Genomic DNA, 22,701 nt, shown 5'->3' on the forward strand with positions numbered 1-22,701 from the left:
ACCACTGACAGGCACAAGGAGAATGCTCCGGGCACCACCGGAGCCTGCCCACCCTGCTGGCTGCCTCCACGCTGGACACTGACCATGCCTACTACCAGGCCACCTGACACGGAGGCCCACAGCTAGGAAGGCCTGGTGGCTCACCAGCCAGCACCAGAGACCAGCTCTCAAGGAAGGGTGCTGGCCGGAGGCCTCCAGCAAAGCCCATCCTCTGGCCCTATCTCCACGGCCTGCCACCCTGGGCAGACAGGACTGTGGGGGAGACACGGTCAACAGACACAAAGAACCCCAGTGGGGCCCTCCAGCACTTTCACCCTCAGACCCCACAGAAACCCTGCTTGGCTTTGATGACTGGAACTCACTGGGCACAGAAGCCCAGGAGACCGCGGGGAAGGCAGCCCCACCCCACCCGGCCCCTGCACCCAGCTTTTTTTCTCTACAACAGAAGCCTCATCTGACACCACGCCCATGGGAGCCGAGAATTCACTTCGGTAATTATCTTTAAAGTTAAGATATAAAATAATAAATATGAATTAGAAAAAAATCATTCTACCTTTTAAAAATCTGTAAGGCGTTTGAGGCCTCAAGCCCCAAATCAAGTATTAAATAGTGACAGGCTCCACAGGCCACTGGGATATACATCCAGACCCCAAGGCCCAGGAAGAGCCAGGTGCCTACCCTTTAGCCGCAGACCACCGCACAATCGTGTCTTTGTCCTTCAGCCCGCCCAGCAGCTGCTCTGCAGGAACAAGAGGATGGTGAGGAAGGTCCATCTACTCTAGCCCCCACCTCAGTGCCCCGCTCTGAGGGAACCCACCCTGGACAGCACTCACAGGGAGGCCCACTTCCTGCAGCCCCCACCTCAGTGCCCAGCTCTGAGGGAACCCACCCGGGACAGCGCTCACAGGGAGGCCCACTTCCTGTAGCCCCCACCTCAGTGCCCAGCTCTGAGGGAACCCACCCAGGACAGCGCTCACAGGGAGGCCCACTTCCTGTAGCCCCCACCTCAGTGCCCAGCTCTGAGGGAACCCACCCCGGACAGCGCTCACAGGAATGCCCTGGAGGGAATCACAACAGCCTTAACCTCGGTGGGGGCCGCTGTGGTGCAGCTGACTAAGCCACTACTTGGGATCCCCCATCCCATAGCATAGTGCCAGCTGCAGTCCAGAGACTCCAGTTCTCATCCAGCTTCCTAATAGCGCGTTCTAGGAGGCAGCGGAAGATGGCTCAAGTGTCTGGGTCCAACACCCACACTAGCAACCCAGATGGAGCTCCTGGCTTTGGCCTAGCCCAACCCTGGCTGTTGCAGACATTTGGAGAGTGAATGAGTGGATGAAAGATTCTCTCTCTCTCTCTCTCTCTCTCTCTCTGAGCCTATGTGTGTATGCGGTGGTGTATGTTGCTCTGTCTTTTAAGTAGATGAAAAAGAACATTAAAAAAAGGAACTTAGGGCCGGTGCCGCAGCTCACTAGGCTAATCCTCCACCTGCGGCGCCGGCACCCCAGGTTCTAGTCCAGGTCGGGGCGCCAGATTCTGTCCCGGTTGCCCCTCTTCCAGGCCAGCTCTCTGCCGTGGCCCGGGAGTGCAGTGGAGGATGGCCCAAGTGCTTGGGCCCTGCACCCCATGGGAGACCAGGAGAAGCACCTGGCTCCTGCCTTCAGATCAGCGCAGTGCACCGGCCGCAGCGGCCACTGGAGAGTGAAGCAACAGAAAAGGAAGACCTTTCTCTCTGTCTCTCTCTCTCACTGTCCACTCTGCCTGGCAAAAAAAAAAAAAAAAAAAAAAAAACCAAAAACAAAAAAGGAACTTAGACTTTAATCATAAGAACACTTTCTAGCCAGCACCACAGCTCACTAGGCTAATCCTCCGCCTGTGGCGCCGGCACCCCAGGTTCTAGTCCCGGGCAGGGCGCCGGATTCTGTCCCAGCTGCTCCTCTTCCAGTCCAGCTCTCTGCTGTGGCCCAGAAAGGCAGGGGAGGATGGCCCAGGTCCTTGGGGCCTGCACCTACATGGGAGACTAGGAGGACGCACCTGGCTCCTGGCTTCAGATAGGTGCAGCGCACTGGCCGCAACACGCCGGCTGTAGCGGCCACTTGGGGGTGAACCAACAGAAGAAGGAAGACCTTTCTCTCTGTCTCTCTCTCTCTCACTAACTCTATCTGAAGAAAAAAAAAAAAAAAAAAAAAAAAACTTCCTTCACAGGGGTTTTAAGTCATCATTTAAAGTCCATTTTTGCCACTGTTCCTAGATGACCCCATCAAATCACTAACAAGAGCAGCCGCCTCCCCCAGCCCAGAGAGGCCAGAAGGTCAAGGGTGTCTGAAGCAGGCTGGGAGGTTCCAGGGAGCTGTCTGTTGGAAGCTGGGCAAGATGAGCCCTTCTGGTGGACAGGTCAGGCCCTGCGAGGGCCCCTTGGCTGCCTGGGAAAGTTTGATGCCAAGAAACAGCCACAGGGAGGTGTTCAGAAGAAGCCCATGTGGAGCCGCAGGGTAGCTGGACACAGGCAGAGCGGACAGGAGTGCCAAGGGCAGCCAGGCAGCCCAGGAAGAGGAGACAAGGGCTTCGCCTCAGACAGCGGTGCTCAAGGTGACTCTGAGTTGCTCATGGCAGCTGTGAGTCTCCTAGCTTTCTGGATGGGGACCAGAGAGGGGTCTCCGAGAGGCAGAGCAGATGTGAGCAGACAAAACACAGCAGCAGGGCAGCCTGACCTGTCCTCCCCACTGGGAAGGGGGCACGCAGTGGGGAAAGTGGGCACAAAGGAAATACAGGCAGGAACCGCCCTAGACTGGCCACGGCGAAGGGGCTCTGCGGACAACCCTGACTCAACACAGAAGCCTCCACCACAAAGGGAAACGAGACCATGAGTCAGACCTCTAGGAACTGCAGGATGCTCGTGGGGTTTGAGACGGCCCCTAGGAACGTCTGATGGACAACGCAGGGTTTGGGGACCAGGGATCTGAACCCTAACTCCATTACCTGAGTCTTCTGTACCCAGAGACACTCAGGTGAGCAGCCAAGTGCATCCAGGCAGGTGTGCGGGAAGGCGGCATGGCCACGGGGCTGTGGGGGTGTGGTAGGCGGTGTGGACAGGGGGAGCTCAGAGGAGAACATCCATGGATGGGGTCATGTCTGGCCCTCAGGAGCCCTGTGCACAGCACACTGGCAGACAGTCAGGTGGAGCTGGCACTGAGGGGAAAGGGAGTGTGGCCCCAAGGACACAAAGGCCAGCAGAGGCATCGGCCATGAACCCCACATACCTATCACGCTCTCCACCCCCTCTGGGATATCGTAGTCTTCATCACTGTCAGACGTCACCACCTGTGGTTTCTCCTCATGCTGACCCTTGGTGCGGAGCTGCAGATTAGCAGCCAAAGACCGGCAGCCACGCTGATACCTACGCAGACGAAAACACTCAGATCAGCTGCTGACCTACGTTAGGAAATCAGCACTAAGCTTCCTTTTGAATTGTTAAGGACGCCTGTGAAAGCGCCGTGCATCTAGAGAGACAAAAGCAGGCACTGAGCAAAGTCATTAGATCAACTGCGGGAGAAGCCTGGTCCCCACACACATCAACCCTGCAAACACACAGGTGGGAAACTGGGAGAGAAAGCCCGAGGGTAAGACGGCCCTGGGCAGCAAAGGGTGCACCACGCCCTTCCCAGGGCCTGCCTGGCCTCCTCCATCTCCTCCATCACCACCCCCACAGACCTGCCCCCAGAATACCTTGCAAAAGTTCCCCCACATCACAGCCCTATTTCCCACCCAAATGGGGGAACGGGCATCTCCCCTGAATGTACAGTGAGCCCCAGAGCTCAGGCCCTGAGACCTGGCTGATGAATCAGAGCCAGCTCCATGCCTACTGAGCTGCTCCTAAACAGTTCCTAAACCTCAGTTTCCCTTCCTGTAAACGGGGATATGGCCCTGCTCAAGGAGGATGTGCAAAACATTTTACACCAGCACGGTGCACAGCAAGGCCCCACAAACGCCACCTTTCCTGCTGGGCACAAGCACACGGCAAGCAACAGAAGCCAACTCACAGGACAGGGCCTCGTGCATCAGAGTGTCCAGTGCGAGGGGCCTGCATCATGGTGAGGCAAGTTAAGCCAGGCTTGTGACGCCAGCAACCCCTGCCCCAGTGCCAGTTCGAGTCCCAGCTATTCCGCTTCTGATCCAGCTTCCTGTTAAGGTGCTTGGGAAGGTGGAAGATAATGGCCCAAGTGCTTGAGCTCCTACCAACCATGCGGGAGCCCTGGATGGAGTTCCTGGCTCCTGGCTTTGATCTGCCCAAGCCCTGGCCATTGTAGCCATTTGGGGGTGAATAAGCAGATGGAGTGAGTCTGTCTGTCTGTCTGTCTGTCTCTCTCTCTCTAATTCTGCCTTTCAAATAAATGAGTAAACCTTCAGGAAAAAATCATCTCTCTCCCACACGATGTGTCTAGTACTTGTGAGAGCCTGATTCTGTGTACCCAGCTGCCTGGGCCAGAGGGGCCCGCTGTCTGCCCTAACATCACTCTGGCCTGTCTGTGGGGAGTCTCTGGATGACAGTCACATCCAAACCAGAGGATGGAGGAAAGCAGACTGAATAAACCAGAGGGGGACCTGAACAGAAGAGAGGGCTGCAGACACAGCAGCTCCCCCGGCCTCCACAACCATGGGAACCAATTCTTCCTAACAGGTCCCTTTCTGTGCACATCTATACATCCTGTGAGCTGCGATTCTCTGAAGATGCCTGCCCCATATGGCACGGAACCATCTCCCACAGCACTCTGGAACTAGCCACTCACATTCTGTCTAATAAGCCTTTGCTGGAACAAGCTGTATGCAACGCACACCCAAAAGTAGCCAGTGAAACATCACAAAAACACAACATATGGCTTTGGGTTTGCTGTAATTCAGAGCAAAGCTTTAGCTAAACTAAATCATGGGGCCACAACTGTGGTGTAGCAGGCTAGGCTTCTGCCTGTGGCGCTGGCATCCCATATGGGCGCCAGTTCTAGTCCCGGCTGCTCCTCTTCCAGTCCACCTCTCTGCTGTGGCCTGGGAAAGCAGTGGAGGATGCCCCAAGTGCTTGAGGCCCCTGCACCTCCATAGGAGATCCAGAAGAAGCTCCTGGCTCCTCGCTTCAGATCAGCCCAGCTCCAGCATTGCAGCCATTTGGGGAGTGACGCAGCGGATGGAAGACCTCTCTCTCTCTGTCTCTCCCTCCCTCTGTCTATAATGCTCTCTCTCAAATAAAAGAATAAATCTTTAAAAAAAAAAAAAAAAAAAGGCCGGCGCCGTGGCTCACTAGGCTAATCCTCTGCCTTGCGGCACCGGCACACCGGGTTCTAGTCCCGGTCGGGGCACCGGATTCTGTCCCGGTTGCCCCTCTTCCAGGCCAGCTCTCTGCTGTGGCCAGGGAGTGCAGTGGAGTGCTTGGGCCCTGCACCCCATGGGAGACCAGGAGAAGCACCTGGCTCCTGCCTTCGGATCAGCGCAGTGTGCCGGCCGCAGCGCGACAGCCGCAGCGGCCATTGGAGGGTGAACCAACGGCAAAGGAAGACCTTTCTCTCTGTCTCTCTCTCACACTGTCCACTCTGCCTGTCAAAAAAAAAAAAAAAAAAAAAAAAAAAGGAATAGCACCCCAAGAACATCAGAAAAGTCTGCATGCTCTATAGGGTCCTCATCTGGATCAGTCAGCTAAAGCAAGGACAGCAACTCCACTGATGAGCAAAGACGGGTTCACCTTCTTTTTTTTTTTTTTTTTGGCCAGGCAGAGTTAGACAGTGAGAGAGAGAAAGAGTTATAGACAGTGAGAGAGAGACAGAGAGAAAGGTCTTCCTTCCATTGGTTCACTCCCCTAATGGCCGCTACGGCCGACACTGCGCCAATCCGAAGCCAGGAGCCGGGTACTTCCTCCTGGTCTCCCATAAGGGTGCAGGGACCCAAGCACTTGGGCCATCCTCCTCAGCCCTCCCAGGCCACAGCAGAGAGCTGGACTGGAAGAGGAGCAACCAGGACAGAATACAGTGCCCCAACCAGGACTAGAACCCAGGGTGATGGCGCTGCAGTCGGAGGATTAGCCTAGTGAGCCGCGGCACCAGCCTTTTTTTTTTTTTTTTTTTTTTTTTTGACAGGCAGAGTTAGACAGTGAGAGAGACAGAGAAAAAGGTCTTCCTTCCGTTGGTTCACTCCCCAAATGGCCGCCACAGCCGGAGCTACGCCGGTCCGAAGCCAGATGCCAGGCACTTCCTCCTAGTCTCCCATGGGGTGCAGGGCCCAAGCACTTGGGGCATCCTCCACTGCCCTCCCGGGCCACAGCAGAGAGCTGGACTGGAAGATGAGCAACCGGGCAGGCAGAGGATTAACCAAGTGAGCCACGGCGCCGGCCCCAGATGATTTCACCTTCTGAATACACCTAGAGAAGTCCACTTGGTTTTTTCTGAAAGAAAGCTGGAATTTTTATATTTTTAAGATTTATTTATTTGAAAGAGTTATACAGAAAAAGAAAGAGACAGAGAGAGAAAGAGAGATCTTCTATCTGCTGGTTCACTCCCCAGATTGGCGCAAAAGCCAGGGCTGGGCCAGGTGGAAGCCAGAAGACAAGAGTTTCTTCTGGGTCTCCCATGTGGGTGTAGGGGTCTAAGCATTCGAGCCATCTACTGTTTTCCCAAGCACATTAGCAAGGAGCTGGACTGGAAGCAGAGCAGCCAGGTCTCAAACCAGCACCCATGGGATGCCGCTGTCACAGGCGGTGGCTTTAACCCCTAAGCCACAGTACCAGCCCCAGAATTTGGATTTACTGATCGAAGACCACAGTAGCAAAGCTGTGCCACATGACCATAACAAGTTTTTCCTGCCATCACTCCAGCTTCAAGTATTCTAGATGCAAGATCAGAAAACAGCCAGAAGTAAAACTTTTCCATTTAAAATCAGAAACACTTTTAGGATTAGGGCCATGCTGTGGTATAGTGGGTAAAGCTGTCACCTGCAGAACCTGTAACCCAAATGGGCACCAGTTCAAGTCTCGGCTGCTTCACTCCTGATCCAGCACCCTGCTAATGTACCCGGGAAAGCAGTGGAAGGTGGCCCAAGAAGACCCAGAAGAAGCTCCTGCTTCATATCAGCCCAGCTCCTGCCACTGCAGACATCTGGTGAGTAAACCAGCAAATGGAAGATATCTCTCTCTCCTCTCCCCCTCTCTCTCCCTCTTTCTCTCCCGTGTGTGTGTGTGTGTATGTGTATATCTCTGCCTCTCCCTCTAACTCTGCCTTTGAAATAAACAAGTCTTAAAAAAAAAAAAAAAAAAAAAAAAAAAAAAGAGGAGCCAGCACATGGCAGAGCAGTAAAGCCTCTGCCTGCGGTACTAGCATCCCACATGGGTGCCGGTTCAAGTCCTGGCTGCTCCTCTTCCAATACAGCTCTTTACTATGGCCTAGGAAAGCAGTAGAAAATGGCCCACAAGGGCCAGCACTGTGGCACAGCGGGTAAAGCCGCCATCTGCAGTGCCAACATCCCATATGGGCACCAGTTTGAGTCCCGGATGCTCTACTTCTGATACAGCTCTCTGCTGTGGCCTGGGAAAGCAGTAGAAAATGGTCCAAGTCCTGGGGCCCCTGCATCCACGCGGGAGACCCAGAAGAAGCTCCTGGCTTTGGATCGGCACAGCTCTGGCCATTGCTGCCATCTGGGGAGTGAACCAGTGGATGGAAGACTTCTCTCTCTCTCTCTGCCTCTCAAATAAAATAAATAAATCTTCAAGAAGAAAGAAGAGCCAGCGCCGCAGCTCACTAGGCTAATCCTCCGCCTAGCGGCGCCGGCACACCGGGTTCTAGTCCCGGTCGGGGCGCCGGATTCTGTCCCGGTTGCCCCTCTTCCAGGCCAGCCCTCTGCTGTGGCCAGGGAGTGCAGTGGAGGATGGCCCAGGTGCTTGGGCCCTGCACCCCATGGGAGACCAGGAAAAGCACCTGGCTCCTGGCTCCTGCCATCGGATCAGCGCGGTGCGCCGGCCGCAGCGCGCCGACCGCGGCGGCCATTGGAGGGTGAACCAACGGCAAAGGAAGACCTTTCTCTCTGTCTCTCTCTCACTGTCCACTCTGCCTGTCCAAAAAAAAAAAAAAAAAAAAGAAGAAAGAAAAGAAAAGAAAAGAAAAGAAAAGAAAAGAAAAGAAAAGAGAAAGAGAGAAAGAGAGAAAGAGGGAGGGAGGGAGGGAGGGAATGGGAAGTGTTTGAGCCCCTGCACCCATATGGGAAACATGGAAGCTCTTCAGATCAGCCCAGCTTCAACCATTGTGGCCATTTGCGGAGTGAACCAGTGGATAGAAGACCTCTCTCTCTCTGTCTCTGTGTGTGTCTCTCTGTCTCTCTGTCTCTGTCTCTCTCTCTCTCTTTCTCTCTGCCTCTCTGTAACTCTGCCTTTCAAATAAATAAATAAATCTTTAAAATAAAAAAGAGAAAATGCAAGAAGACACTTTTGATTGATCAGTCCCTTAGGCCATCGCCCCCTGAAACGCAGATGGCTACGGCTCCAGCCACAGGGCTGGCCACCCCAACAGACGCTCGCTCACACTCCTCTACCCACCTCCACGCTGCCACTTTTGGTTTCAAGAAGGTCAGCCCCAGCCGCTGCACAAGCTTCACGCCCAGTTTCCGCAGCAGGGTCTGGTTGCTCTCAGGGAGTCTGCAGCTGTCCAGGCAGGCAAGCACAGTAGCAGCTGCAAACAACAGACACTGGACTCAGAGTGGTGGGAGGGCTCCAGGGGACCTTCCCTGCGCACCACGTGTCTCACACCTGCAGGCCGGAACCCAGACAATTCCACAGGGGCTCAATGCAGGTGACAGCCTAACTTTACAGGGAACTCCTCAATGCCTGCCACCAAGATCCCCTTCCTCCCAGTCCATTTACTAAACGTAGCTGGAGTCCAGCCCAACCTCCTTTCTGGGAACAGGAACCTCAGAGCCCGGCCCCACAGAAAGGTCTGAGGCAAGAGGGGAGCCCTGCATCGAGAGAGCTGGCTCACAGCTCGCATGGGGCCCTGGGGTCATCGCGCTGTGTGGGATGGGAAGCTGAACCCGGGCAGAGCTCCAGACCCAGCTCAGGGCAGCATGGTGGGGAGGACCTCTGCACAAAGGAGGCGGCTGCTGGCCCCTAATGGCTCCTGTGCCACAGAGGCCACCTTGGGGCCGGCAGGCTTTGCAGAGGGGAGCTGAGGCCAGGAACACACAGTTCAGTGCTCCATGGCGGGGGGGACCTAAGATGCTGGGATGGTTGTTCATGGCTGGATTTCAGAGCTGGGCTTGACTATAAGATGGACAAGATCTAAAACAACTGTCTAAGGGACAAGAGGAAGGAGGAGAAGTTGGGATGGAGCCTGAAGCCTAGAGCCTGGAGCTTCATGGAGGGGTGGGGAGGCCATGACAGGAAGCTGGCTGCAGTACGGCCCAGGAAGCCAGCAGCAAGTCAGGGCTATGTCCACTGTGCCCAGGGCCCCCAGACCTCCAGCACAAGCCCTCAGCAATCTCCTGAAAGTCACACAAAACAACCTAAAACCAAGGCTGGCATCCACAAACAAACATCAGATACACACCGACCAGCTGTGGCACCTCCCTCACACACACTTTCCTCTAAATGGGCCCTGGTGTGTGGAGCACCCAGCAGCCCCCCAGCCCTCAGTACAGGGTGCAGCACATCACGGTCAGCCAGAGCCACCTGCTGTGCCGCAGGCTCCACTTCTACCCTGCATCTGGGGCCGCTAACCCAGCCTCCCTCTGTCCCCACCCCTTCCCAGCTTCTAGGAAGCCGTTTTTCTAACTTGTAAACACAAAGAAAAGATAAAGAAATGGAAATGCCGGCTGACTGGCTGATCCTGTGTGCACGTATCAATATCACTCTGAACCCCATAAAAACATGCAAGTGCTACATTAAGCAGAACTTTTACAAAAGGAATTTTTTTAAAATGAGCCTCACCGTAAGGTAAACAGTCTTCACGTTTTCCATGTTTAAATATTTGTGCCTGAAAAAAAAATCTTTTTAAAATGTTGCAGATTCATTTACAACTTCAAAACATACATCATTAAAACATCCGCCGCCTCCTTCAGAACTTTCAGTGACAAGAACAGCTGTGCAGTGACAAAGCAAGGGGGGACCAGAAAGTGCAGACGCCTTCGCGAGACCTGGGTGCAGCCCAGCACAGGCGCAGAAGGGACCAGGGTGGGTGCAGCTCAGTCACGGGTGCAGAAGGGACCAGGGTGGGTGCAGCTCAGTCACGGGTGCAGAAGGGACCAGGGTGGGTGCAGCTCAGTCACGGGTGCAGAAGGGACCAGGGTGGGTGCAGCTCAGTCACGGGTGCAGAAGGGACCAGGGCGGGTGCAGCCCAGCACAGGCACAGAAGGGACCAGGGTGGGTGCAGCCCAGCACAGGCGCAGAAGGGACCAGGGTGGGTGCAGCTCAGCATGGACGCAGGGACTAGGGTGGGTGCAGCTCAGCACGGACACAGAAGGGACCAGGGTGGGTGCAGCTCAGCACGGACACAGAAGGGACCAGGGTGGGTGCAGCTCAGCACGGGCGCAGAAGGGACCAGGGTGGGTGCAGCCCAGCACAGGCGCAGAAGGGACCAGGGTGGGTGCAGCCCAGCACAGACACAGAAGGGACCAGGGCGGGTGCAGCTCAGCACAGGCGCAGAAGGGACCAGGGCGGGTGCAGCTCAGCACAGGCACAGAAGGGACCAGGGTGGGTGCAGCTCAGTATGGACGCAGAAAGGACCAGGGTGGGTGCAGCTCAGCACGGACGCAGAAGGGACCAGGGCGGGTGCAGCTCAGTCACAGGTGCAGAAGGGACCAGGGTGGGTGCAGCTCAGTCATGGGTGCAGAAGGGACCAGGGTGGGTGCAGCTCAGCACGGATGCAGACTCCTTCCCAACCTGGGCACCAACAAAACATGTGCAGGCTGAACCTCAAGGCGTCAGTCTGTGAAAAGGAAACTTGGGGAAGAACAGAGGATCCCTTCTCAAGTCTCACTCATCTCAGTCCACGAGAATGCATTAGCTCCACACCCCCCAGCGCAGGCCTCACACAGCACTGAGTGATGGTGCCGTCTTCAGAGGAGCAGCTGTCAGAGAACACTGCTCTGGCCTCCAGAGTCCTCAACCTGAAGCCTTCCCTTCTGCCTTGAGGCCTGGCGGGCAAATGCAGCAACGCACCAAGTACTCAAGCCCCTTAATCAGCCGGGACAGGCAAGGTGAGGACGCCCTGCGCCACACAACAAACCACTCGACCACAGGGAAGAGGACTTCACCAAGCACTCTCAAGCAAGTCTCAAGTGAGAAACTGACCCGACCCCAGCCCCCAGGACCAGGAGCAGCCACCGTGCTCCGAAGCCCACCAGTAACAAGCAGCCCAGAAGCGGTCTGAGGGCACAGCACGCCTCCACCACCCAAACTGGCGCGGGGGGTGTGAACAGCTGGTCACTGCAGTCTCTGTGGGCCTGCAGTCACTCTAAGACGCTCCCGATCGCTGCGCTCAAAGTCCCTCGGCAGAAGCTCTTCTGCTCTCTCCAGCACTCCTTCTCCTTCGACTCAACCTAGAAGCCCTCAATCAACTCTTCCAGACAGCAAGTCAGCAGACTCACTTCACGCTAGCCGCGTCGGTGCTCCTGGGTGCTGACGTGCGCTGGGTGCTGACGTGTGGCCCAGACCTGCGTGCCACACTGCAGATACCCCATCATCACCTGGAAACTCTCACTGAACACTTAGGATTGCTGCCTTTCAGCCTGGTGCTTTGGGGCCAGCACTGTGGCACACGGGTGAGCTGCTGCTTCAGACACCTGCATCCCATCTCAGAGCGCTTGCTCCACTTCCAGTCCACCTTCCTGCTAATGCGCCTGGGAAGGCAGCAGAGTATGTGGGTCCCTGTCACCCACACAGAGGACCTGGAGAGAGTTCCTGGCTCCCGGCTTTAGCTTGGACCAGCCCCAGTTGTTGGGGCTATTTAGGGGAGGGAACCAAAGATGGAAGATCTCTCTCTGTCTCTCCCTCTCTGTAACTCTGCCTTTCAAATAAATAAAGAGTAAATCTTTGAAAAAACAAAGCCATTTGGCTATCATGTAAAATCCTTTCCACGTATTCTTGGATGGCAGGGGCTAAAGCACTTGAGCCATCTTCTGCTGCCTTCCCAAGCACATTAGCAGGGAGTTGGATTGGAAGTACAACAGCCAGGACTCAAAACAGTGCTCACACAAGATACCGGTATTGCAGGTGGAGGTTAACCCACTGCACCACAAAGCCAGACCCAACCAAATGGGGTCTGCAGAGAAAGCAAGCTTGTTTTACATACAAAAATCAATTAATGCAATATACTTCATTAATAGAATAAAAAGCACGTGATCACCCAATAAAAGCAGAGAAAGCATTTGACGACAGCTAGTACTCCTTCATAATAAAAGCTCTCAAAAAACTAGGAAAAGCCTGCAACTTTTACTTAGCAGTTAACGACTGGAATGTTCCCCAACCTCTCAGTAAAACTGCCAATGGATTTTGGAAAGTGGGAAGAGCCCAGAGGGAGGATGCACCAGCCCTGACTGTGACGGGACTGCTCCACAACAGGGCTCCCGACAGTCAGCAGAAACATGGAACAGAGTCTTCCAGAAGGCAGAAGAGGATTTCAGCAATAAACAGAATAAATCACGGGTCAAGTCTGTGTAGGACTACCAAAGAAAGCAAAAGATAAGCAAACTGCAGGAAAATCTCAAATACAAACCATGACCCAAATAGGAACCAAACTACAGGAAAATCACAGTACAAACCATGACCCAAATAGGAACTAAACACAAACAGGCGCGTTTTCTTCAGCAGGAACGTGGGAAAGTGCAACCTGCTGGACAGGAATCCTCGGCCAGGGCCTCTCTCGAGGGCAGAGCGCGAAGCCCTGTGACAAGCTGTGAGAGCTGCAAGCCTGTCAGAGCAGAACCCAGACACCATCGGCCTGCACGGTGCAAATGAAGGGCAGACACGGCAAGAGCAGAGGCCAGGACCGCACGGCTCGCAGGAGCCTCACAAAGACGGGTGAGACCACCTCGTGGAGTGCGGGCGGCAGAGGACACAGAGGCCCAGGTACAACCGCAGTGACGCCACCACCACCGCTGGGGCTGGCAGGTGTGCAGTCAGGAGCTGCCTCTGCGGCGAGAAGGCAGCCAACACACAGAAGAAACCTGAGCTGAGCCTGCAGGAGAGGCCGGAGGCAAACCCAGCACTGAACCACGAGAGCGGAGCCGGCAGCTGGCGTTTCCACCCCACAGCACATACTCTGGGTCGCCGGATCTTATACCAAGTGCAGAACGCAAACACCTCTCAAGTGGAGGGGAGCGTCCCCATGCTGTGCTAAACACAGAGGCACAGGAGCAGCAAAGGAGCAACCAGCAGGCCTGGTCGAGGGCTCGCTAGTCCTGCACGCCACTTCCCAGGCACCAGGCAGGGGCCCCATCACCCAGCCAGCTACAGCAGCTCCCTCGCTGGGCGACTCCCACAGTCTGTCCTATGTTCACATTCACCACTCAAACCTCCTTCCTTCCCTCTAAAGAATATCAGCATGTCCTACCAGGCGAGTAAGGCTCTCTTCCTTGTCTGAAAACCATTTAAGAACTCGTCTAGATCTACCCTATGTGACATGCAAAATCAAAAGTTAATTTACATCACATAAATTCAAATATATCCAACCCAACAAGAACTGGGCAGAAACACTGGGCTACACATGGGAGCAGCTCCTTCCTGTAAGGGCTGACTGGGGGTCGGAAAGCCCAAGTCCTAGACAGAGGGTGGGGGACATGCACACCGCCCACAGCGAGGAACCTTCACCAGCACGGCACCAGCTCTCACTGGAGACGGCCGACGAGGACACAAAGAGACACAAACAGAGCAGGCTCTGTCAACACCCAATCTGCAGGAGACGACGACAGGCACCTCTGGGCCGGCTCAGGAAGAGCACGGGACGCAGGGTGGCCGTGCCACCCCCACCAGGACAGGGAGCCCCACCTACCCACAGCGCCTCCCTAACTGAACTATCAATGCCACTCCCTCTTGACTCTCACACACCCAGTATGGATAAAAATTACAAAGTAGCCACAGGTAGCAAATTCCTGGGCACTCCTCTCATCCAGAGCTAGGGTCTAAGAGGCTGCCAGCCCTCAGCTCTTCCCCTACCCCAACCTTGGCCCACTCTGGCCGCTTCAACCAGTAAAGCCAGGCAGAAGGGATGCTGGACGACTGACAATCCCAAGCCACAAGCGCCATGCTCTGCCAGTCTCTCAGCCACTAGCTCTCCAGACACTGTCCCTTGGGACACTCCCAAGCAGCAGCTGCCAGGGTCAATGGCCCCAGCTGAGCCCCGTCCCTCAAGGCATCCTGTCGGGAGGCCTTCTCAGCAAAGGCCCAGGCAGCAAGAGGCAGAGACAAGCCACTCCCCAGGCCCTGGCCCATAGGACCAGGAGTCCAGCAGCCCAGTACAGCGGCTGCCGTCCGACAGGGAGGCGTGGGGGGGTGGAAATGGATCCACCCTGCAAGCAAAAGCACACTGCCTCAGCAGCTACGAGGCTGGACCCCACTGGACACTCTATCCTGGTGGGCGGCGGGGCCAGCCACGCAAGGGGATGAAACCTAATAATGGCGGTCAAGGACACTACTGCCAGAGTCCAGCTGCATGGAGGAGAGCCTGGCCAGGAGCCAGGGTCTCAGAGGAAGGCAGGGCAGCGACAATAGACAGGAACTGGGCACTGGGCGACAAGCTGCAGCATTCCTGTCTCATTCCCTAACTAAAGACTCAAAATATGACCAAATGCCAAAAATCAGACCAATATTCTTTACTCATCAAACTCCTTATAAAGTGTAGTATAGCAACATCCTAAATAACAGACCACGTACCATACACAGTGATGAGTGCTCAACAAAGCATCGGTGCCGGCGGCGGGACAGGGAGTAAAGCCGCCACCTGTGACTCCAGCATCCCACATGGCGCTGGTTCCTGTCTCAACTGCTCCACTGCTGATCCAGCTCCCGGTTAATGGCCTTGGAAGGAAGCAGACACGTGCCTGGGCCCCTGCTACCCACGTAGGAGACCCAGAACTACTCCTGGCTCCTAGCTTTGGCCTAGGACCAGCCCTGCCCATCACGACCACCTGGAGAGTGAACCAGCAGATGGAAGACCTCTCTGTAACTCTGCCTTTCAAATAAATGAACAAATCTTTAAAAAATTAAAAAAAAAAAAAGACAAGTATCGTGTAGCTGCAGTAGCACAGGAAAGGCTTGCGGGAAACACAGCCAGACCCTGTCCCCATCGGAACCACAGAGACAACCACCACCCCGCTGCCAGCCACTGTCCCACAGAGGGAGGACAGCCAGACCCTGTCCCCATCGGAACCACAGAGACCACCACCCCGCTGCCAGCCACTGTCCCACAGAGGGAGGACAGCCAGACCCTGTCCCCATCGGAACCACAGAGACCACCACCCCGCTGCCAGCCACTGTCCCACAGAGGGAGGACAGCCAGACCCTGTCCCATCGGAACCACAGAGACAACCACCACGCCCGCTGCCAGCCACTATCCCACAGAGGGAGGACAGGCTGCCTGCATTTTCATGGGCAGAAAATCAATTTTGGGGCAGCACTGTGGCATAGCGGGCAGCACTGTGGCATAGCGGGTGGGGCCGCTGCCTGTAGTGCTGGCATCTCATGTAGGTGCCGGTTCGAGTCCCAGCTGTTCCACTTTCAATGCAGCTCTCTGCTATGGCCTGGGAAGGCAGTGGAGGATGGCCCAAGTCCTTCAGACCCTGCACCTGCATGGGAGACCTGGAGGAGGCTCCTGGCTCCAGATCGGTGCAGCTCTGGCCATTGCGGTCAATTGGGGAGTCAACCAGCAGATGGAGGATCTCTCTCTCTGACTTTCAAATAAATAAATAAATCTTTAAAGAAAATCAACTTTTTTTTTTACCTCTACATTTTTTTAAAGATTTATTTATTTGAAAGGCAGTTACAGAGAGGCAGAGGCACAGAGAAAGAGAGGTCTTCCATCCACTGCTTCACTCCCCAGATGGCCGTAATGTCTGGAGCTGCGCCGATCCGAAGCCAAGAGCTTCTTCTGGGTCTCCCACGTGGGTGCAGGGCCCAAGGACTTGGGCCATCTTCCACTGCTCTCTCAGGTCACAGCAGAGAGCTGGATCAGAAGTGGAGCAGCAGGGACTCAAACCGGCGCCCATATGGGATCCCAGCACTGCAGGCAGCAGCTTTATCCACTATGCCACAGCCCCATCCCCACCTCTACACTCTTCTCAACCTTGACAAAACACCACCCTGGGACAACTGCCAGCTGAAACACATGGGGTCACTCTGGGCTGTCAGCACACACGGACATCAGAGAAGTTACTGACTCTCCCAGCAGTGACCTGAGGAGGGAAGGGGATGGAAAGGAAGGGATGACAACACAGCAGTCACGGACGACAGAGCTTCGTGCCACTCTCTGTGCGGAAGCGAGGCCTTGCTCCGCGCACTTCTCAGGGACACGGTGCGCGCTCTGCGCTCTGGCGAGCCTCAGCGCCAGCAGGGTGCCAATCACCTGAGGAAAAGTAAAAGGCAAGGTGCACCCCCCGTCCACAGAAGCGCAGAACAAGAACTAGTATCACACACTGACAGAGGCAGCTGCACCCTGAGAGGTCAGCGGAAGACACCACCACACAGAGCAGGGGAAGTGACCGTCAGCTCTGCTTTTGTTGTTCTAGAAACCAGCGCAGTGCGAGGCGCAAACAAAATGAGTTTCTCAGTAATCACATGCAGCTGCCGCACCTTTCGATTGCCACCCACCCAAGCCTGCTTTTCTGCACTGTACAAACCGGCCCCTCCCCGGGGCATTTCTCCACGCGCATGAATCGCAGCTCCCGAGCTCCTGGGGAGCAGGTCCACCTGCTGCCAAGCAGGAGGTGCTGGTTTGGGCTCCCTCAAGGCACTACCAAATCGAGGCCAAGAAAAGCAACTCCACCTCAAGCCCGGGAGAAAGGCCCCCGCACACCATGAGCTCGGGCTGGCTCACACCAGCAGCACAGGGCCTGAGAAGCACCTTTTCCTGGGAGTTTGTGGCCAGGGGCCCACGCGGCAGCTGGCTGCCAGACCACACTCACTCTGCAGCGTGGGTCGCCCCGAGGCACCACACAGCCCTGCCATCTCTGGTCTCTTGGGAAGACAAAGTCGCCAGCTACACAGACAAGTGCAGGAACGCAGAGCGTCTCCCTTCTGGGTTCAGACGCCTGTCCTAGCACCAAGAGGCAGTACCAGGACACCTGCCCACTGCACTAGCCCCATCACAACAGGCTCAGCACCCCTGTGCTGGACACGACACACAAACGCCAGCAGTGGCCCTCAGCACCAGCACAGCCACCTCCAGGCTGGACTCCACGTTAAGAGGCCCCAGGGAGGCCGCCAGGGCCAGGCCCTCATGAGCTGCATCTTTCGCCCAGTTAGTGCCGAGAACCTTTCTGCCACAACACAAGTGCAGACCACAAAACCAGAGCTGTTACCCGCCGGCAAAAATTAAAGTGAGGAGGTGGAAGTGGGGTGAGGGCTGAAGGCGTGGCTGTTCCTCTCACCCCAGGCCAACAAGAGACAAGCACCTGTCTTCTCTCCTCAGGAAAACGGAATTTCCACAGGTGGAGAATTCGCCACTGTGATGAAGGTCAATGGCTGGGGTAAACAGCTGATAACAAATCCATGACAGATAAATTAACTTAAAAATAAATAAAAACTAATTTCAGCCGGCGCTGTGGCTCACTTGGCTAATCCTCTGCCTGCAGCGCTGGCACCCCGGGTTCTAGTCCCAGTTGCTCCTCTTCCAGTCCAGCTCTCTGCTGTGGCTCGGGAGGGCAGAGGAGGATGGCCCAAGTGCTTGGGTCCCTGCACCTGTATGAAAGACCGGAAGGAAGCACCTGGCTCATGGCTTTGGATCAGCACAGCGCCAGCCGTAGCGGCCATTAGGGGAGTGAACCAACAGAAGGAAGACCTTTCTCTCTGTCTCTCTCTCACTGTCTATAACTCGTCTCTCTCTCTCTCTCTCTAACTCTGCCTGTCAAAAAATTTTAAAAAATTAAAAAAATTAATTTCACAGGAAAATGTTTAAGTGATCAAAATAATCAGAGCTAGCCTGCATCCTCTCCTCGCCTTGAAGCACAGGATAAAGGGAAGCTCCCTCCCAGGAGGGAGGGTGTATGCAGAAGGGGCTCAGACCCTGGCAGCTCCACCTGCCAACCTGGGTCGCTCGCAGGCCCCATCCTCACCTCACTCGTTGCACTGCTCAGAACAGCGTCCTGCCCTGTTTAATTACTCATCACGCTCTCCCAAACACCCTAACTGCAACAGCCCAGCACACTGCATTAGGAAACCCTAGGGGAACAACTCCCCAGACACTCAGTGTCTGGGCGGCCTTTGGGCTCACTGTTCCAAGTAACCCAGCTTTCAGGACAGAGACCAAGGACTGGGCTGAAGTTCAAGTGTGGCCACCTCCTGGTATGACCCTTGGCCAGAGCAAAAGCACCGCTTAGGGAAGAGAGAACACATTCAAGGAGCTATACAGGCTGTTCATTAACCATCACCATCACAAGAGAGCTACTGGCTCTGAAACGGTCAGAATCAATGCAGACTGGTTAACCAAACTGTCTCCACAGCACTCTCTGTGATGTAACCAGGAAGCCCACCAACAGGGAAGACTCACAGACAACAGGATCCGCCCCAAAGGCAGGGCAACTCCAGGCTCTCTCAAACATGGCTCTGCTATTACCCCTTGTTTCAGTTTCTAATAACTCTCAGGTAAAAATAACCATTTGTCAAAAAAAATCAACAAACACCAAGAACCACTGACAGCATCTCTCCCATGAGCCTGCCCTACTGACACACAAAAGATGAAGGGACACAATTCCTGCCCCCAGAGAACCGGGGCACAAGCTGGATAAAAGGAACGCGTGTTAATTCCCTGGCCCACCCAGTGGCCAGCCTCCGACCTGGGGTGCAGCCCACAGACGCCGAGGTGGTGGGAGAAGCCTCACTTGGGGCAGGGCAGGGGTCTCCAATGTGAAAGGAAACAGCAAGTTCAGCTTGAAGTCAAAGAGAGGAACCTGGCTCTGCTCCTACGCGTAGCGGGAGGTGGCCTGTGTGGCCACCAGGCACACAGGACGTCCCACTCCATGAGAAGGCGAGGAAAGGAAACAGAGGCAAGGAGGAACAGAGGTGGCCAGAGCCATGCCAGTGCCACTGAGGACACCACGGAGGGGCACCAGGATGCTAAAGGGGCCTTGAGGCCAGCGGCCTGAGCAGCGCCGACACAGCAGAAACAAGCAGGGGGAGCCAAGACAGGCACAGCTGAGGACTGCCCACAGGCGTGCAGCAGACCAGCCACGCCGGGACGCACTTCAGGAGCCCTCAGGCCTCCGCCCCGGCCCCACGGTGTGAAGCAGGGGTGCTGTGGGTGGAAAGGCACAGCAGAGCTGTCCCTTCAGAGACGGGCGCCTCCCACCTGCTGCCAGCAGCAGCTCTCCCACCGAACACGCTGGCTCTGCCCACGTGGAGCTCAGAGTATGGAAAGGGCCAGATTTAGAGGCCAGCATTGTGGTGTAGCGAGCAGAGGAGTGGGAGAGACTCCAGCAAGGGCCAAGCAGAAACAGGACAAGGACCTGCAGGACAGGGCAGGACAGACGGGCTGCAGAGGGGCAACTGGCATGCTAGGTGAGGAAGGGCGTGTCTAACAGGACAGGAGATGTGTGGGAGCCAATTCCACACAGGCAGGCCTGGGTGACGGGGGTGCAGAGACGGTGGCACACAAGCACCCTCACTGTTGGCCCCACACGCACAGGGCTAAGGAGGGAAGAGTGAGGGAAGACGCAGGTGGGGACTTGTACACACTGGATCACGACAGCCACAGAACTGGGCTCTGGAACCGGAGAGCAGTCGGGGGCAAAGGTCAAAGCACAATCAGCAATGAGATGTCTGAGGCGGGCCAAAGCCTCAGGGACTGCCCACATTAGAAGGAAGGTCCAGGGAAGGTGTGGGCAGCCAGGGATCATGCACCTGTGAACCAGGTGACAGGGAGGGGGCAGTGTGAGGGCTGTGAGGTGCTCCAGGTCATCAGCAGGAAAGGACACGGGCCAGGGCCAACAGGGGACACTGGTCACTGTGGCCTGCAGCTCAAACCCCGCTCGAAGACAGCCAGGAGGACAGGGCAGGCCCCACTCCACGTGACAAAGGCTGTGACCCCCAAATTCCTTCCCCCAGGCTGTGTGACTCCACAATGAACTGCCACGGAGCACCCTGCAAGCAGGACACGCCACCAGCCAGGCCCATCAGGGCACACCACACACGCTTCTACAGGGCTCCCACATGCGCTGCTGCCCCACGTAAAACGCTGAGTGACAGGAAGTGAAGGCAGTCTCAGAGTGGACTGAGCAACGCCTTTACTTAAAGCCTCATCTCACCCACGACTCTGGGAGTGCACACATTCACACAGCTCCTCCCATGTTTCCTTTGCCCTGCAACCAAAAGGGACCCCTTGGACAGTGTGCCCCCCAGCCACGCTGAGCCCCAGGGGAGTCACAGGGGAGTGCCGCTCTCCCCAGGATCCCACAAGGGAAGAAATCAAAGCACACCTGGGTGAGAGATGCTTTGGACACTCACTGACTCCTTTTCATCTTCAAAGCAAATGACAGGCACTAATTAGCCTCCACACCACCCTCTGAGCTAAGAGGTTTGCTATTTCCTCCAGATGGGCTATGTGGAGCAAGGGCTTCACCTCTGCCTCAGGTCACAGGAGAGCCAGAGTCACAGCGCTGCCAAAGCGCGTCCCGGGGCAAAGCCCACATCAGGAGCCTCCCTCTGTGCCAGCCCCAGGCCAGGAACAGTGCTGAGAACAGCTCAAGTCCAGGCCCTGTGTTTCTGAGCCTCCCACCCACCTCCATGGGCAGCCAAGTCAGGGGACACTTGTACTTGGCCCCTGAAGCCTTTTTTTTTTTTTTTTAAGAATAACCTGTAAGCAAAACACAGAGTCTCTTTGGTGCCTTTCCATAGAGCGGCCCCACACAGCAGGTGCCAGTGGGGCAGCAGGTGCTGGTGCTCTCTGGCCTTCCCAGGTTGAACGTTGCTGTTTGCAACTGTTTTACCTTTAAGGACACTTTTGCTTTGTCCAAGAGAACAATTCTTGAGGCTGGTGCTATAGTGAAGTCTGTTTCTTTTAGTGCAGCCTCTACCTGCGGGGCAGGCATCCCATATGAGTGCTGGTTCTTGCCCCAGCTACTCCACTTCCAATCCAGCTCCCCGCTAAAGGCCTGGGAAGGCAGTGGAAGATGGCCCAAGTGCTTGGGCCCCTGCACCCATGTGGGAGACCTGGAAGAAGCTCCTGGCTTTGAATCTGCCCAGCTCTGTCTGTTGCAGCCATTTAGAGAGTAAACCAGAAGACCTCTCTCTGTCTCTCCCTCTGTTAACTCTGCCTCTCGAATAAATAAATAAATCTTTTTAAAAATAACAATTCTTTTTAAAAATCATTGTGAAGGAGATGTGGGACCCTAACAGCTGGTAAAGAGAACAGCACTCTCCTGCCACCACCCACACCGGCCACACCTGCATGTGTACAACCCGTCCCCAGCAATGAAAGCTCCCATCTACTCCCCAGCAGGAACCCACTTCACCCAGCTGTCAATCTTCAAACCTGAGTGGCGAAAACTAAGGCAGCTCAGCTATCCACAAGCAAGCAGAGACACAACACACGTGAAGCCACTTTCGACTTTTAATGTAGTTTTTTCTTCCTTGAACATCCTCAACTTCCATTAATCCAAATACTTAAATGGAACTGAGCCAAAGGCTGTTTTAAAAGTTGGAATAAGGGGGCCCCAGAGCCCTCCCAGTGCGATGAAGCCACTAGACACTTGCTTCCCTCCCACGGGAGGTAAGGATCGGCACCACCACAGGACTACGCTTCAAGGGAAATAAAAATCAAATCCTAGTTTCGACTGTACTTGTTACGAGTTCACCTGTTTCGCTTAACCCACACTAATGAACAGGTGGATAAAAACGAAGCCAAGTGCATCAAAGGAAACAGATGAAATCCCGAAGCACCAGACACCTGCAGGTTTCATCATGCAGAGCAGGACACCCAGCCCTCTGCCTTCAGGTCTGACGAGCCCATGGCGAAACCACTCCACCCGCCCTGCACCCAACACCACTTCCTCCCACCACGGCACCCTGGATCAGGCCAAACAGACCCTGCAGAAACCACAGAAAGCAAGAGCTGCCTGACCCCAGAGAGACAGAACTGCAGAAGGTTCTGGAGAGCAGTGCCTGGCACTGCGAGCACAGGAGGCCCCACCAGGGCTGCTGCCCCACGGCAGTTTCATACGTTCACTTCCCAGGATCTCAGCGCTGCGTCAGGCAATTGCTCACTCTCGCTCAGGGCAAAGCTCTCTCATGGTTCTGAGGCCCTGCTGCCAAGCTGCCCCAGTGCTCATCCTGACAGCAGGGAGAGCCACGTCGTCTTCACCCTCCCCCAGCCCAGCCCAGCCCAGCCCAGCCACGGCTCAGCCTGAGAGCTTTGGGAACACCTTTTAGGACCTCAGGAGGAAGGTAAAAGACAGAACTTGTGCTGTTTGGAGGTGTACATATAAAAAGCACTTCCCCACTCCTTGCTAAAAGGAGTCCAGCCACTCCCACAGCTGGCG

At 55.5% G+C, this 22,701-nt stretch overlaps 1 protein-coding gene across 2 annotated transcripts in view; it reads right to left on the reverse strand.

The window, feature by feature from the left end:
- Nucleotides 1-22,701, reverse strand: part of TBCD (tubulin folding cofactor D) — a 180,245-nt gene that overhangs the window by 132,270 nt on the left and 25,274 nt on the right. For both annotated transcript variants that reach the window (XM_051838823.2, XM_002723042.5), the window contains exons 8-11: nt 9,947-9,992; nt 8,561-8,693; nt 3,258-3,394; nt 679-739 (exon numbers count right to left, since the gene is read on the reverse strand). In XM_051838823.2, the coding sequence (XP_051694783.2) occupies nt 679-739; nt 3,258-3,394; nt 8,561-8,693; nt 9,947-9,992 (377 nt within the window). The remainder of the gene's footprint in view (nt 1-678; nt 740-3,257; nt 3,395-8,560; nt 8,694-9,946; nt 9,993-22,701) is intronic.

The sequence above is a fragment of the Oryctolagus cuniculus genome, chromosome 17 (assembly GCF_964237555.1).
Source record: "Oryctolagus cuniculus chromosome 17, mOryCun1.1, whole genome shotgun sequence".
NCBI lineage: Eukaryota > Metazoa > Chordata > Mammalia > Lagomorpha > Leporidae > Oryctolagus > Oryctolagus cuniculus.